The 16,285-nt window shown below is 42.3% G+C and overlaps 1 protein-coding gene across 1 annotated transcript in view; it reads right to left on the bottom strand.

Annotated features, from left to right (window-relative positions):
- The window catches only part of RAB10 (RAB10, member RAS oncogene family), a 49,201-nt gene extending 35,052 nt beyond the window's left edge, over positions 1 to 14,149 (bottom strand). The window contains exon 1 of the mRNA XM_006732868.3: positions 13,486 to 14,149. Coding sequence (XP_006732931.1) covers positions 13,486 to 13,612 — 127 coding nt within the window. The 5' untranslated portion in view covers positions 13,613 to 14,149. The remainder of the gene's footprint in view (positions 1 to 13,485) is intronic.
- Positions 14,150 to 16,285: the final 2,136 nt, after the last annotated feature.

Raw genomic sequence — 16,285 nt, forward strand, 5'->3', positions numbered from 1 at the left:
GCTTGTGTTCCCTCTCTTGCTGTGTGTCTCTCTCTCAAATAAATAAAATCTTAAAATAAAATAAAATAAAATTTTAAGATTTTATTTATTTGAGAGACAGAGAGAGCCGGGGCAAGATAAGGGGCAGAGGGAGAGGAAGCAGACTCCCTGCTGAGCAAGAGGCTCAATCCCAGGACCCTGAGATCATGACCTGAGCTCAAGTCAGGTGCTTAACCAACTGAGCCACCCAGGAGCCCCCAAAATAAAATCTTTGAAAAGAAAAAAGTTTGGGGTGCCTGGGTGGCTCAGTCATTAAGCGTCTGCCTTCAGCTCAGGTCATGATCCCATGGTCCTGGGATCGAGCCCCACATCGGGCTCCCTGCTTCCTGCTTCCTGCTTCGCGGGAAGCCTGCTTCTCCCTCTCCCACTAGCCCTGCTTGTGTTCCCTCTCTCGCTGTCTCTCTCTGTCAAATAAATAAAATAAAATCTTAAATAAATAAATAAATACAGAATAAATTTTGTGATCTCCTTATTTGTTGCAAATACAAAATAAATAAAAAATTAAAAAATAAGGGCACCTGGGTGGCTCAGTCAGTTTAAGCATCTGCCTTCGGCTCAGGGCATAATCCCGAGGTTCTGGGATCAAGCCCCACATCAGGCTCCCTGCTCCTCCCTCTCCCTCTGACACTCCCCCTGCCTGTGCGCACACATTCTCTTTATCCAATAAATAAAATCTTTTAAAAAATTAAATAAAAAAAATAAAATGCAGAATAAAACAAATGTGGGGAGAACACAGAAAACTTGAAGGAAAAAAACAGCCAAGTAGTAGAGGAAAATGTCAAAGCTATCTTCCAAGAAAAAAATACCGTATTTATGAAAAGAGAACACTTTAAAAGACAAATTTCAAGGGTAAACAAGAAAAAACTACTAGAAATTTTAAAATATGACAGCTGAAATAAAACCTTCAATAAAAAAGTTAGAAGATAAAATCGAGGAAATCTTCCAGAAATTAAAACAAATGAACAAAGCTGGAAAATAGGAAACTACACAATCAATCCAGGAAGTCCAAAAACCAATTAAAACAGAAAAAAGGGAAGAAAATTATAGGGGGTAAAAATGCAAGAAAAACCCGGAAAGACCCACCAAATATTTAGAAAAATGGGTCCATTAAGAAAAGATCCCACCCACTAAGATACATCACTCTGAAATTTGTCACCAGGAATTCAAAAATTTTTTAAACCTAAAAACTTCCAGAGACAAACTAGGCCACAAATAATGGATAAAGTATCAGAGTGGTACTGGACTTGCTAGCAACATCAAAAGCAACAAAACCATAGACTACTACTTTCAAAATCAAGAAAAATTATTTTCAACCTAGAATCCGAATCCCTGTCAACCTTCGTTGAGTGAAAAGAATTAAGACATTGTCAAATGTGTAAAGTCTCAAAAAATTTCCTTTGCCATGCACCCCTTTTTCAAGAAGCTACTAAACCATGAAACGATCCAAGGCCATAAACCAAAAAGAAAAAAAACAAAAAACAGTATCGCACAGAAGAGGAGGCTAAGGGAATTCCCAAGGCAATAGCTGTACAACAGGCCTAGTTAATGACCAATCCATTATTGAAGCAGGAAGGAGAAAAGATCTAGAAGAGATGTGTCCAGGAAGAAAAAAAAAATGACTGTCTGATGATGTGACTATATAGATAATCATTCTGAGAGATTGTTGGAGAACGTAAGACAATGGGTAAAAGGAAATTAATCAAATAGAAACTTTTAACTTCAGAGGAAAGGAGAGTCAAAAACTATTTGGCTTGACAAGGTGTATTTACAAGGACATATTAATGGAACCACTAGAAACCAATTTAACAAAAAGGAGAAACAGTGGGATGAGATTATAAGATGTTAAAATTCTCATTTAATATTAATGACTCAAGAGATGGCTATATAGGCCTATCATTCAAAAAGAGGTAGGTAGGGGCGCCTGACTGGCTCAGTCAGTAGAGTATGAGACTCTTGATCTTGGGGTCATGAGTCTGAGCCCCACACTGGGCGTAGAGCTTACTTAATAATAATAATAATAATAATAAATATGAAAAAAAGAAAATAGAAGTAGGTAACAGAAGAGCCAGAGGATGCCTCTCAAGAGCAGGACCAGGGATGGAGAGGGATGGGACAAGAGATTCCTTTTTTTTGTTACTATAAATCTTTTATTTTTTTAATCTTTTTTTAAAGATTTTATTTATTTGAGAGAGAGAAAGAGAGCATGCACGCACACGAATGCATCTGTGCACAAGTGGGGTGGGGGGAGGGCAGAGGAGGGAGAAGCAGGCTCCCTGCGGACAGGCACCTCAGTTACTATAAATCTTTTAGCAGTGTTTTATTTCAAATATTATATATCACTGATAAAAATTTTAAAAACCTGGGCGCCTGGGTGGCTCAGATGGTTAAGCGTCTGCCTTCGGCTCAGGTCATGATCCCAGAGTCCTGGGATTGAGTCCCACATCGGGCTCCCGGCTCAGCGGGGAGCCTGCTTCTCCCTCTGACCCTCTCCCCTCTCATGCTGTTTCTCTCTCGCTCGCTCTCTAAAAAATAAATAAAATCTTTAAAAAAAAAAAAAATTTAAAAACCTTTCAGAAAGCACAGTATAAACTGCTATTATAAAAGAGTCAATCAGGCACCTGGGTGGCTCAGTTGGTTAAGCATCTGACTTTGGCTCAGGTCATGATCTCAGGGTCCTGGGACTGAGGCCCAGATTGGGCTCCTCGCTCAGTGGGGAGCCTGCTTCTCCCTCTGCCTCTCCCCCTGCTCACACAGGTGTTCCTCCCTCTCTCTCAAATAAATAAAATCTTTTTAAAAAATGGAAGAAAATCTTCAGGACCTAGGACTAACAAAGTTCTTAGACACCAAAAGCACGATCCATTAAAAGAAAAATTAGACCTCATCAAAATTAAAACTGTTTGCTCTATAAGTGTCCACATGAAGAAGAGATAAGCTACAGACTAGGAGATATTTGCAAAGCACATGTCCAACAAAGGACTAGCATCTAAAATATGTAAGAACTCTCAAAACTCAACAGTAAAAACAATCCAAGAAAATGGGCAACTGACATGAACAGACATTTCATCAGAAGATATACAGATGGTAAATAAGGACATAAAAAGATTTTTCAACACCTCTGGCCAGCAGGGAAATGCAAATTAAAACCACAATGAGAGTATCACTACACATATACCAGAATAGCAAAATACAAAATAGTAACACCATCAAATGCTGGTAAGGATGCAGAGAAACTAGATCACTCACACAGTGCTGGTAGGAATGTAAAATAGAACAGCTTCTCTGGAAACGTGAAATTATCATATGACTCACTAATTATACTATTGGGCATTTATCCCAGAGAAATGAAAACTTATGATCATATAAAAACCTATACACAAATATTCATATCAGCTTTATTTATAACAGCCAAAAACTGGAATCAGCCATGATGTTCCTCAACAGGTGAATGGTTAAACAAACAGTGGTGAATGCATACCATGTAATACTACACAATAAAAAAGAACTACTGATAGGGCGCCTGGGTGGCTCAGTCGTTAAGCGTCTGCCTTTGGCTCAGGTCATGATCCTGGAGTCCCAGGATCGAGTCCCGCATCGGGCTCCCTGCTCGGCAGGGAGTCTGCTTCTCCCTCTGACCCTCCCCGCTCTCATGCTCTCTCTCTCTCATTCTCTCTCTCAAATAAATAAATAAAATCTTTAAAAAAAAAAAACTACTGATATACACAACTTGGATGAATCTCCAGAGAATTAGGCTAAGTGAATAAAAGCCAATCCCAAAGGTTACATCCAATATAATTCCATTTATATAATATTTATGAAATGACAAAACTTTATAAATGAAAAACAAATTTCTGGAGGAGATAAATGGGGGTAGGAGTATAGTTAAAATAATACTAGGGATCCCTACACCTTGGAACGGTTCATCATCTTGATAGTGGTGGTGACTACATTAACCTACACAATTGATAAAACTGGAGAGAATTTAATACATATACACACAAATGAAAATAAAACTGGGAAATGTACGTAAGATTGGTGTACCATGCCAGATGTCAATATCCTGGTTGTGATATACTATAGTATCAAAAAATGTTTTCATAGGGAGAAACTGGGTAAAGTGTACAAGGGATCCCTCTGTAACTGCATGTGAATCTACAACTGCCTTAATAAAAACCTCCATTAAAAAAAGTCTACATAAGCATTTCTATTGATATGAAAGAAACAAATCAACACAGTCCTTCTGTTCTGATTTTGATACGTTGTACTTTTTGGGTCTCCAGAATACTGGTTTTTCCATTTTCTAATGATTTACAACCTTGGATGCTCTGTTTCTGGGTCATACTGGAAACTCAGTGTTCCATCACCAGTTGCTGTTTACCTCAAAAAACAAATTTTTCATTTCTGGAAAGAAGGATAAACATCAAGTAATCATTTTTGCTTATAATCCAAAACACTGTTTTCAAAGAAATTTTTTTCTCATTTCAGATTTCCCTTCAGGTGAGTTTTCTTCACCAAAATTTTATTCTAACCATCTTTTCAAATTCTTTATCTTATAATTCAGATTTTAAAAACTTATTCCAGGGGTACCTGGCTCAGTAGGTAGAGCATGCAATTTTTTTTTTTTTTAAGATTTTTTATTTATTTGACAGAGAGAGAGAGAGCACAAGCAGGCAGAGTAGCAGGTAGAGAGAAAGGGAGAAGCAGGCTCCCCGCTGAGCAAGGAGCCCAAACCGGGGCTGGAGCCCAAACCGGGGCTCGATCCCAGGGTCCTGGGATCATGACCTGAGCCAAAGGCAGTCACTTAAACAACTGAGCCACCCAGGCGCCGCTGAGCATGCGACTCTTGATTTCAGGACTGAAAATTCAGGTAATTGGGTGTAGGGATTACCTAAAAATAGTATCTTACAAAAAATTTTTTTTCTATTAACCCCCAATATTCATCATTTGAAGGAAGTAAATCTATGACCTTTACAAGACTTTTATCAGTCTTTCGGGTTCAGAAAATGTTCTATTAACATGCTCTGTAGCTTTAAACTGTTCATTTATGACCGAACCATCTCCATAAGCAATTTTCGCATGCAGATCTCTAGTCACACAATTTATATTTTATGCTAAATAGCAGTTTCTAATTTGTAAATCAACACTCAAGCAGCTCTTACACTTTTCTATTAATCACAGCTCCTACCACAGCACTGACTGGGGAAACTAGTACTGTTAAAACTTGACAGATTACCAGTATTTCTCCTATCATTCTTTCTTTTTTACAAACCAAACAGGAGTATCACTATTTCCTTTGCCACATCTCATACGCCATGATTCTGGAAATGAAAGTAATTATCCCTAACATCCGCTTAGCTCTGCTCTGGTATGCTCTAAGTTTGCAAAGGACAAGTAACCTGAACAAACTTTTTGATATTTGGTGCTGATACTTGTTACTCTTCCTCACTTCTTCCAAAACAAAAACAAAGCAGAAAACCACTGCAACTCCACTTTTCAAATAGAAATTGATGCGTAGGAAGAATTATCCATCATTAATTTTTTTTTCAAACAAAACAATGAAATTCTCTGAATGAGAAACATGGCCATGACAGAATATAGACAGAACTGGATCTAGATTCTAGTCAAAACTTTCAGGGCATGTGGGTGTCAGTCAGTTAAGTGTCTGACTCTTGGTTTTGGCTCATGTCATGATCTTGTGGTGGTGAAATAGAGCCCTGCCTTGGGTGCCACACTCAGGGGTGAGTCTGCTTGTCCCTCTCCCTCTGCTCCTCCCCCCAAGCCTTGCACATTCGTGCGGCTCTCTCTCTTAAAATAAATATAATCTTTAAAAAAAAAAAAAAAACAACTCTTTCACTAATCAGCCATACAACCTATTGGAACTTCCTTCACCTCACCAGTCTGTTTCCTGACTCTTAATATTAATTGGAGGGTTCTTTCCTGCATTAATATTTCATGATTCTAACATTCCAAGGAGTTCTACGTAGACACACACAACAAAAAGACAAACCTGTCTTCAGTATCTAAAAGTACAGACCAATGACACTCAAGTGTGGTAAGATACCATAAAGGATCCTCTTGACTGAATGACCACTGGTTAATAGTAGCTATCACATGGAACAGTGAGGGGCTGTCTGTGATCAAATGCTCTTACAGGGAACTGGGTCAAGTGTTGGGTAGTTCTGCTTGTTTTTTGGATTCTTAGTAAAATATACATAACATAAAATTTACCTTTTTAAATTATGGTAAAAATATACATAAGACTTACCATGTTAACAAGTTTTAAGTGCATAATGCAGTAGCATTAAATATATTCACACTGTTGTGCAACAGATCTCCAGTACTTTTTCATCTTACAAAACTGAAACTCTATACCCATTAAACAACTCCCTATTTCCCCCTTCCCCCACTCCCTGGGGGACTATCACTTACCTTTCACCATTCTACTTTGTTTCTATGAATGTGAATTTAGATACCTCATGTAAGTACAATCATACAGTGAATATTTGCCTGTTTTGTGCATTTTAACCATTTTTAAGCATACAATTCAGTGGCATTTTATTCTAATTGTTATACAAGCACCACCACTATCCATCTCCCCAAGCTGAAACTCTGTACCCATTAAGCAATAATTCCCCCATTAACTGAAAATCTGTACACATTAAGCAATAATTCCCCATTACCCAGTCCCCAGGCCCTGGTAACCACTATTCTACTTTCTCTATGAATCTGCCTATTCTAGGTACCTCAAATAAATGATTTCACACAATATTTGTCCCTTTTTTTTTTGGTCTGGCTTGTTTCACTTAGCACAGTGTTTTCAAGGTCCAGCCATGTTGTAGCATATATCAGAATTTCATTCCTTTTTAAGGCTGAGTGATATTCCACTTTATGTATACAATACTACATTTTGTGTGGCCATTCATGCGGACATTTGGGTTGTTTCCACCATTCGGCTATTACGAATAATGCCGCTAAATAGATAAGTGTTGGTGAGGATGTGGAGAAACTGGAACACTGGTGCAGTGATAGTGGGAATGTAAAACAGTGCAGCCACTGTGGAAAATATGGTAGTTTCTCAAAAACTTAAAAATAGAATTACCACATGATCCAGTAATTCCACTTCTGGGTCTACACCCAAAGGAACTGAAAGAACTTAAAACAGGTAATGATGTAACAAAGTGCATTTGTGAGAAGTCAGTCATCCGAATGGGTGTGAGGTAACATCTCATAGTGGTTGTGACTAGCATTTCCCTAATGATTAGTGATGTTGAACACCTTTTCATGTGCTAACTGGCCATTTGTATATCCTCCTTGGGAAAAATGTCTGGATAGTTTTTAATCAATCCTAAAAATACCGTGTTCAAACAAATGATCCATTAGGCATTCTGGAATTCCTGTAGCATAAGCTGCTGAATGAAAATCACAGCAAAGTCCAGCCACATTTAATATGTCAGAGGTTTTTTTCATTTCTCTAAAAAGCAGCCTCCCCATATAAATGGGCTCAATTCAACTTCATCAACCAATTCTTAAATGCAGGCTAGTGGAACCATCCTCCTCTTCCAAAGCTTAGCAAAATCACTCAGAAAGACAACAAAAGGGTGCATTCATAATACCTCTCCCAGGGGCAAGAGTCTTTACCAATTTAACTTCTTGCATGGAGCCCAGATGCTCCATTTCCCAATGAAAGAAATTCCCCATGGAAAAGGTAATAATAAGTCTAGGCGTGGAGGGAGGATTAACAACACCAAAAAGTAGCACATTCAGTAAGACAGTCCACTAAAAATTCCTGCCTTGGGACAAGTACATGTAACTACTATATCACTAAAGGGTAATGTTTTCCTGACCTCATACTGCCAAGAGGGTTATCAACCACTAAAATTTGCTCGTCCAAAACCAGTCACTCTCTTCTAGCAAATACTTCTCAAACAATCTTTGAATTTCCAAGGCCAGTTTTACCCTAAAATTACTCTATTAGCGAAACAGCTAATATCTTTAGGCAAAGATCCCAATCTACTTCACATATATAATGCTCAGAAAGGAGGTAGAAAGGAAAATATTAAAACAAAACTGGTCCCTATTCTATATTAGAGGATCCTGACTCTGTACTACTTGTCTGTCTGCCTCTCTTCATTCATTCATTATTTATCATGCACCCATTAAATGAAGAGACTCTTCTAGGTGCTTAGCATCTATCAGCAAAAACAAAAACAAAAACAAACAACCCACCTCTGCCCTTGTGTAGCTTATAGTCTAGTGCCCTTGGATTCTCTTTGATAATGTTGAGTGTGAAACATACCAGTAATTTATTTTGGCAACTCTATCTGCAATAAATCTGACCATAAATATCATACATAATTTCTGATGTAAATATGTGGGAATTAAAAGGACACAGAAAAATTTAAATACAGTAGTCTTTGAGTGTACTATAAGCACAATAAGCCTGTAAAAATTCTTCCAAGAATCAATGACCAATGAACAACTAAAATGATTCTGACTGAAATAATGAGGGCCTGCCTAATATTGACAGTTTGGCCCTTCTGAATACCTACTTCTATTTATTTCTGAATACTCACCTAGCAAGATAACTACCTATCCAAACCTCAGGAGGTTTTAACTATCAAGTAACAACTCAAATTTCACTATCATTATAATTAGAGAATGCTCCACATTTTTTAAAAAGTCAAAGAGAAAAAAAACAACCCTAGTCTACTGATAAAATTTAAAATTTTTTAAAAGTAGTATACATCCAAAGTCATTTCTAGTCATCTGCACATTAGCCAACTAGCTAGTTCAGACTGTTTAGACATGCACGGTCCAATATGGTAGCCACCAGCCACATGCGACTATTGAGCACTTGAAATGTGCCCAATCTAAATTGAAATTAGCTGTAAGTATAACATACACACTGGGAAAAAAAATGTAAAATATATCAACATTTTCTTAATTTTGATAACATAATAAAATGATAACATTTGGGATAAAAACGAGTTAAAATTTATCATTAAATTCTTCTTTGGGGTGCCTAGGTGGCTCAGTTGGTTAAGTGTCTGACTCCTGATTTTAGCTCAGGGCATGATCTCAAGTCTGTGGATTGAGCCCCTGCTTGAGATTCTCTCTCTCTCTCTCTTTCTCTCTCTGCCCCTCCCTCTCCCCACACGCACACACTCTAAAATAAATAAATCTTTTAAAAAACAAAAATAAAAAATAGGGGCGCCTGGGTGGCTCAGTCGTTAAGCGTCTGCCTTCTGCTCAGGTCATGATCCCAGGATCCTGGGATCAAGTCCTGCATCGGGCTCCCTGCTCAGCAGAAAGCCTGCTTCTCCCTCTACCACTCCCCCTGCTTGTGTTCCCTCTCATCTCTCTCTCTATCAAATAAGTAAATAAAATCTTTTTAAATAAATAAATCATCTTTTTTTTTTTTTTTTTAAGATTTATTTTCTCTGGGGCGCCTGGGTGGCTCAGTCAGTTGGGTGTCTGCCTTCTGCTCGGGTCATGATCTCAGGGCCTGGGATCAAGCCCCGAATAAGACTTCCTGCTCAGCAAGGAGTCAGCTTCTTCCTCTCCCTCTGCCCCTCCCCCTACCTGTGCTCCTGCTCTCACGCTCTCTCCCTCCCTCAAATAAATAAATAAAATCTAAAAAAAAAGATTTATTTTTTCTTAAAGATTTTATTTATTTTGGGCACCTGGGTGGCTCAGTCAGTTAAGCATCTGCCTTCGGCTCAGGTCATGATCCCAGGGTCCTGGGATCAAGCCCTGCATCAGGCTCCCTGCTCAGCAGGGAGTCTGCTTCTCCCTTTGCCCCCTCCCCTCCCACCCCCATCCTCACCCCCACTTATTCTCTACCCCCCTCGCAAAAATAAATAAAATCTTAGAAAAAAAAGATTTGATTTATTTTGAGAGAGCACAAACACGAGAGCACAGGGGAAGGAGCAGAGGGAGAGAGAGAATCTCAAAATACATTCCATGCTGAGCCCAGAGCCCAACACGGCCCAATCTCACAACCGACCTGAGCCAAAACCAAGAGTTAAACACTTAAACAACTGAACCATCCAGGAACCCTAAGTTTTATTTATTTAGAGAGAGCACGCACGTGCGCACACACACACACACACACACACAGGGGAATGGGGGCAGAGGGAGAGAATCTCAAGTTGACTCCCCGCTAAGCACATAATCCAAAGCAGGGCTCAATCTCACAACCCCAAGATCATGACCTGAGCCAAAATCAAGAGTCAGATGCTCAACCAACTGAGCCACCCAGGCACCTCATTTTTTTACTTCTTTTAATATAAAATATATTTTTTACCTTTTTTAATACCAACAAATATCCACGTGGCTGGCTCACATTATATATATATTTTTTTAAAGATTTTATTCATTTATTTGACAGAAACACAGGGAGAGCAGGAACACAAGCAGCGGGAGTGGGAGAGGGAGAAGCAGGCTTTCTGCTGAGCAGGGAGCCCAATGCGGGGCTCGATCCCAGGATCCTGGGACCATGACCTGAGCCAAAGGCAGATGCTTAACTGACTGAGCCACCCAGGCGCCCCACATTATATTTGTTTTAAACAGCACTGGTTTAAGACAACACACTTCTAAACCTGCACACAGAGTAACACATGCAATATACATTGGAGCTATGTTCAGAATTTTACACTTATGTATTTATTCATTTCTCAGTTCACACTCTTCAACCTATTTTCTTTATCAAAATGCCAACATCAGATATTTTTATATCAAAATATGAAAGTTTCAGAGTCTAATGTGAAATTGGTCAGCAGAGCACTAACAAATATTTCAGTGACCACTGTACACAGGGTATTCAATCCATAACGTAACTTGTTCTGCTGCACTTCAACAGCCAAAGGGACACACATTCTGTATCTAGCTAATATGCACTCTGCTCCTACGGTGTGCCTGGTATCATGCTAGATGCTTTACTCTCACTGACCCATAAAACCCTCACAACTACCCTACGTAGCAGGTCCTATTTAAAGAAAAAATTTGGGGGCGCCTGGGTGGCTCAGTTGGTTAAGCGGCTGCCTTCACTTCAGGTCATGGTCCCGGGGTCCTGGGATGGAGCCCTGAATCAGGTGCCCTGTTCCGCGGGAAGCCTGCTTCTCCCTCTCCCACGCCCCCTGCTTGTGTTCCCTCTCTTGCTGTGTCCCTCTGTCAAATAAATAAATAAAATCTTTAAAAAAGAAAAAGAAAAAGAAAAAACTGAAGCACACAGAGGTTAAGTAACCTGCCAAAGCCCACAGCCTGTGTAAGTAGGATTCCAACCCAACAGGCTAAAACCAAAACCACCGCACATTTTCCCTAATAAAAGGACTACACAAGGGGTACCTGGCTGGTTCAACTGGAAGAGCATGAGACTCCTGATCTCAGGATTTTGAGTTCAAGCCCCATGATGCGTATAAAGATTACTTAAAAAATAAATAAAACTTTTTTAAAAAAAAGGACTATATAGGGGCGCCTGGGTGGCTCAGTTGGTTAAAAAAAAGGACTATACAAGATTGTGTCATTATCTTACAGGATTGAGTTCTAGTTGTGGGTTATGTACCCATTACAAAAAAACTGGAATAGATGGGGTGTAATGCATTGCTTCCTACTCTCCACCACCCTTCTCAATGGCAGGTTAAAGCTGCCCACACAAATTAAATCCCTGATCTTACTACAAGTTTATACTGTGCTCCCTTTTCCAGAATTTCTAGATCCTATGCCATCCCTCTGGTCCAATTCCTATGTCCTTCAGGCTTCATTTCAGACATCATCTCCATGCAAGCCTACTCAAGACTCCCCATGATTTAGGCTAGTCACCCCTCCTCCCTGTGCTCATCCCTATTGTAGCACTTCCCACACTCTGATTGTCCTCACTAGGCTGCTCGAGGGGTCTACTGTGTTCACCACTCACCACTTATAGTACCTAAAACCGTGCCTAACATTAGGTGCTCAATAAATATTTGCTGAACTATCTAACCACCCGACCCACCCAGCTACAGTTAAAAGTGGAGTATTAAAAGCAAACAGTGGTAGAAGGTGCTAATCCACAAGCAGAGAACAAGTTCTAAATTTCATGAAATTTATGACAGGTCAAAAGAATAATATCGTATACAGGAAATCATGATTGCAAGGACTCCTACCCACCCCCAAAAAAGGAAGAGTAAAATTAAAATCTATTTTAAATGATCACTTGCCCAATTTAGTTTCAGCATAATTTGTAAGAATGAATTAAGTAGCTGACAAAAATTCTGTCATGAGAAATCCAAATCAACCATTCCATTCCATCGCTTCTCGGCCTTTTGGCTAAGATCAAGTGCAAATCAACCATTCCAGTAATGCTATAAACTGAAATCAGCTTAATTCTGACAATTTTCAGAGTTCCGAAAAGACTGCAGTTGCTTTTTAAAATCGTCTCAAACATAAAACTAGTTACACTTATAATTGGGTTTCACTCCCCAACGCTCAGTGCTGGGCTCCAAATGACAGGAGCAACTATGTATTCTTTAAGATACTTATAGGGGGCAGGGGGACGGTTTTCACATACAATTCATTTAACAAAAGTGTTAATTCCACTAAATTTTCTAACCAGAGTCCGAAGGGACTTTCCTAGAGCCTTCCCCTTTCTTTTCCAAAATGGGAAACCGACTAAAAAGGTCAATCTTTAGTTCTTACTTCCACACTAAGTAATTCTGAAACATGAGGTGAAAGTACATGAGAAGTTCTAGGGCTAGGACTGGCCAAATGTTTTCCTGTAAACTGCAGCGCAAAGTCAAATAGGAGAGAACTTCATTCTTTCGGATTTGAGGACAGAAACTGATCATCTCTTTTAGATTACTGCTTCTGTTGATGTCTGCAAAAGCACTGTGAGGCAAACATGCCACTGAGTCCCACCCCAAGCACGAAGAGCCTCCGATTGTTTGACACATCAATGGATTAGTCAACGCGGGGAACTCACTTTTCCCCTCTAATTTGCTTTAATTATTCCTCACACAAACCCTCAAGTTCACTCTAAGTTATGACCATATGGAATCTTCTCTTTGCCCTGAAGTATAAATTCAGGCCTTTACCAAATGACTACTACGGCTTCGATCCAAACCACTAAAATAAATCCCTTACAAGTACCGTACATCTACTAACGCCACACAAATATGGAAAAAGCCAGTCCAGTCGCTTAAAGAAACACCATTCTGGGACGTGGTTAATGCTGCATATTTTGCAACAGAGGCAATGAACAGAGTAGGAGACTTGAAAGCAAAAGACCAGATGGAAAGCATGGGAAGACCCCGCCCCAGTAAGCTCGATGTCGATTCAAACAGTAACTTGGATCTGTCGCTTGGAATCGGAATCACTGAAACAAAGGCGTTTATTACGGGAAGCAAGATGTCTGGAGTAAAAGAAACGGTTTGCAGCTACCCAGACCGTACACCATCTTCCCACAGGTCTTACCTATGGTGGAAATAAAGGTGGTATTGAAGGCATCATCCGAAAAGCGAAAAAGGACGCAGGTCTTCCCTACTCCCGAGTCTCCGATCAGGAGCAGCTTGAAAAGCAGGTCGTACGTCTTCTTCGCCATTGGGAGGAGCGGCTCAGGCTCTCGCCGCCGGGGGCCCCAAGGGATCGGTCCCTCTCACTACGGCCAACTCCTCACTTGGGCGTTCTCAGGCCGGAGTACCGGGGAAGCGTGGGAAAAAGCGAGGAGAAGCGAGGGCTCGAGAGGGCGCGGGCGACCTACGAACGGCCTCGTCGAGGAAGCCCCGACGGTGGCGGCGTCTGGTGCCTCCGAGGGCGGCGACCGCGGCTCCACAGCCTCTCCCAGCCGCTCCGCCCGGTTCCGGGGAGTCGGTCGGGACAAAATGGCCTCCCCTCCCCCCTCAGGGCTGCTCGGCCGGGACGCTCCCACGGACGAGCGAGCAAGCTCTGCCGTCGAGGAAGCGCGACGGACGTGAGGACGGTCTCTCTCCCGAGCAGAAACTCCGCGCCAGGACACGGCGGTGGCAGCGAGGAAGGACCCCAAGCCAACGAGCTCAGCTACATAGCCACAGGAAGCCGAGCCGCCCCGGCCAGAGCCACCTTTTCCCCGTGCCCTCTCACGCCGGCGTGCGCGCTGCCTGAGACGCACGCAAGGACGTACGCCCGCCCTTCCCTCGCGCCCTCGCCCTGCGGATCGCCTCTGCGCACGCGCGCCGGAGGGTGCAGGGGCATGCGGGGGCCGAGAGTGGCGCGCCGGGTCTCCGAGCCCCAGTCTAAGGCCCCGCGGAGAAGAGGGAGGGGAGGGGCGAGAGAGGGCGAGGCCGCGGGCGCGCTCCCTGCGGCCGTCTGATAGGATGCGCAGCGTTACGAGCACGCCCCGCGGGGAGGCGCTGCCTGGTGACTGCGCAGGCGCGGCACGCTGGAGTAGCCCCTTGAAACCCCACCCCTTTCGTCCTGGGGTCGCTCTCCCAGCTACGCTGAGGATGCTCTCGGTCGTGTTTGTGGCGTGTGTCGAGCTGAAGGTCTTGGCGCAGTGACTGGCTTGGATGGCCGTGTGTTCCTGTGTAGCTGTAGTTCGTAAACGCGAGAAAAAGTGGCGCCCTGGGTCATTAATAGGTTCTTTGCTAAAATGAGACGCATCCTGGAGTGCCCTCCCTCGTGGCTAATCGTGACAGAAGAAACACTAGAGCTCCATCCTGGTTTTACTTAAGGAGCGAGAGTTGACGTTCCAGAGAGCAGGAGTCTGACACGGAAAAACTGGCCGGGCTGCTCAGATTGGGATGATGTAATCCGCCTTTCAGGGCGAGGAGAGGAGGGTTGAGGAACACCTGGGCGCAGGGAGAACCTCCCGGCAAAGTGGGAGCTTCGGTGCTGTGCTCTACGGCGAGAACCCACTACAGGCCTTGCGGTCCTTTTGGAATACGGGAGAGCCCAGAGCTCCATACAGAAGAAGCAGGGCCCCTCCCTGCCGCCAAAATCGAACCACCGGTGTCCAAAACTGAAGGATGGTGAAGCCAACCCCAACCCTACGCTGCCTCTTCCTTGCACTTTCTTTTCATATGCGTTACACCCTTCTGTCTCTCCCCATCAGTCTTTATGCTCCCCTCTTCCTCTTCTTCTCTGTAGTTTAGTCATCCTCCTGCCCTGCCATTCTCAGTTTGTTTCACCAGGCAAAGCACACCTAGGATGTCATGGCTGGATAGTTGAACCTGGTAGGCTGGTTAAACCTAATACAGGAGAAAACCCTGATCCATCTGGAAACAGGGATTAAGAGAAAGTAAAAACTACATTTTTATACCCTGCCACCACCCCCAAAATGTTTGTGTATGTAATATTTGATTAAAATAGGTCTTTGAGGGGCGCCTGGGTGGCTCAGATGGTTAAGCGCCTGTCTTCGGCTCAGGTCATGATCCCAGGGTCCTGGGATAGAGCCCCATATGGGGCTCCTGGCTCAGCGGGGAGCCTGCTTCTCCCTCTCCCTCTGCCTCTACCTCTGCTCATGCTCTCTCTCTCTCTCTCTGTATCTCTGTGTCTCAAATGAATAAATAAAAAATTTTTAAAAATAAAATAAAATAGGTCTTTGAGGCAGTTAGGGTCATCATATTTCAGTCTCCCATTTTTTAGAGGCGTGGCTTGCATTTTTCCTCCCCAACCACCCCTAAAGCTTCCTTACTGAAAATGCTTGTCTTCTCTAATACACCTTGCCCTTCAGTTTGTTTCTATGATTGTTCTTGTCACTTAAACCTTATCCTCTAGTTGGGAGTGTCTTAAGATAATACCAACAATTTTAATATAGGCTAGCTATGCAAATCAAAATGAGCTATGGTCAGTGCTACACAGGTTTGTCATCAATTGCATTACATTGAGCACCTCAGGGAATCTTCAGTGTTAGCGTGATTCTCCCTTTCAAAATAAGTTTGATTATGGGGTACCTGGGTGGCTCAGTCTTTAAGGGTCTGCCTTCAGATCAGGTCATGATCCCAGAGTCCTGTGATCAAGCCACCATGGCTGCTTCTCCCTCTGCCCCTGCCCCTGCCCCTGCTTGTGCTCTCTTGCTCACTCTCTCAAATAAATAAAAATTTTGGGGACACCTCGGCTCAATGGGTTAAGCGTCTGCCTTCGGCTCAGGTCATGATCCCAGGGTCCTGGGATCGAGTCCCGCATCGGGCTCCCTGCTCAGCGGGGAGCCTGCTTCTCCCTCTGCCTGTTGCTCCCTCTGCTTGTGTTCTCTCTGACAAATAAATAAATAAAATCTTAAATCAAATAAATAAAAAAT

Source organism: Leptonychotes weddellii, chromosome 10, assembly GCF_054177405.1.
Source record: "Leptonychotes weddellii isolate Sample4059 chromosome 10, ASM5417740v2, whole genome shotgun sequence".
Taxonomy (NCBI): Eukaryota; Metazoa; Chordata; class Mammalia; order Carnivora; family Phocidae; genus Leptonychotes; species Leptonychotes weddellii.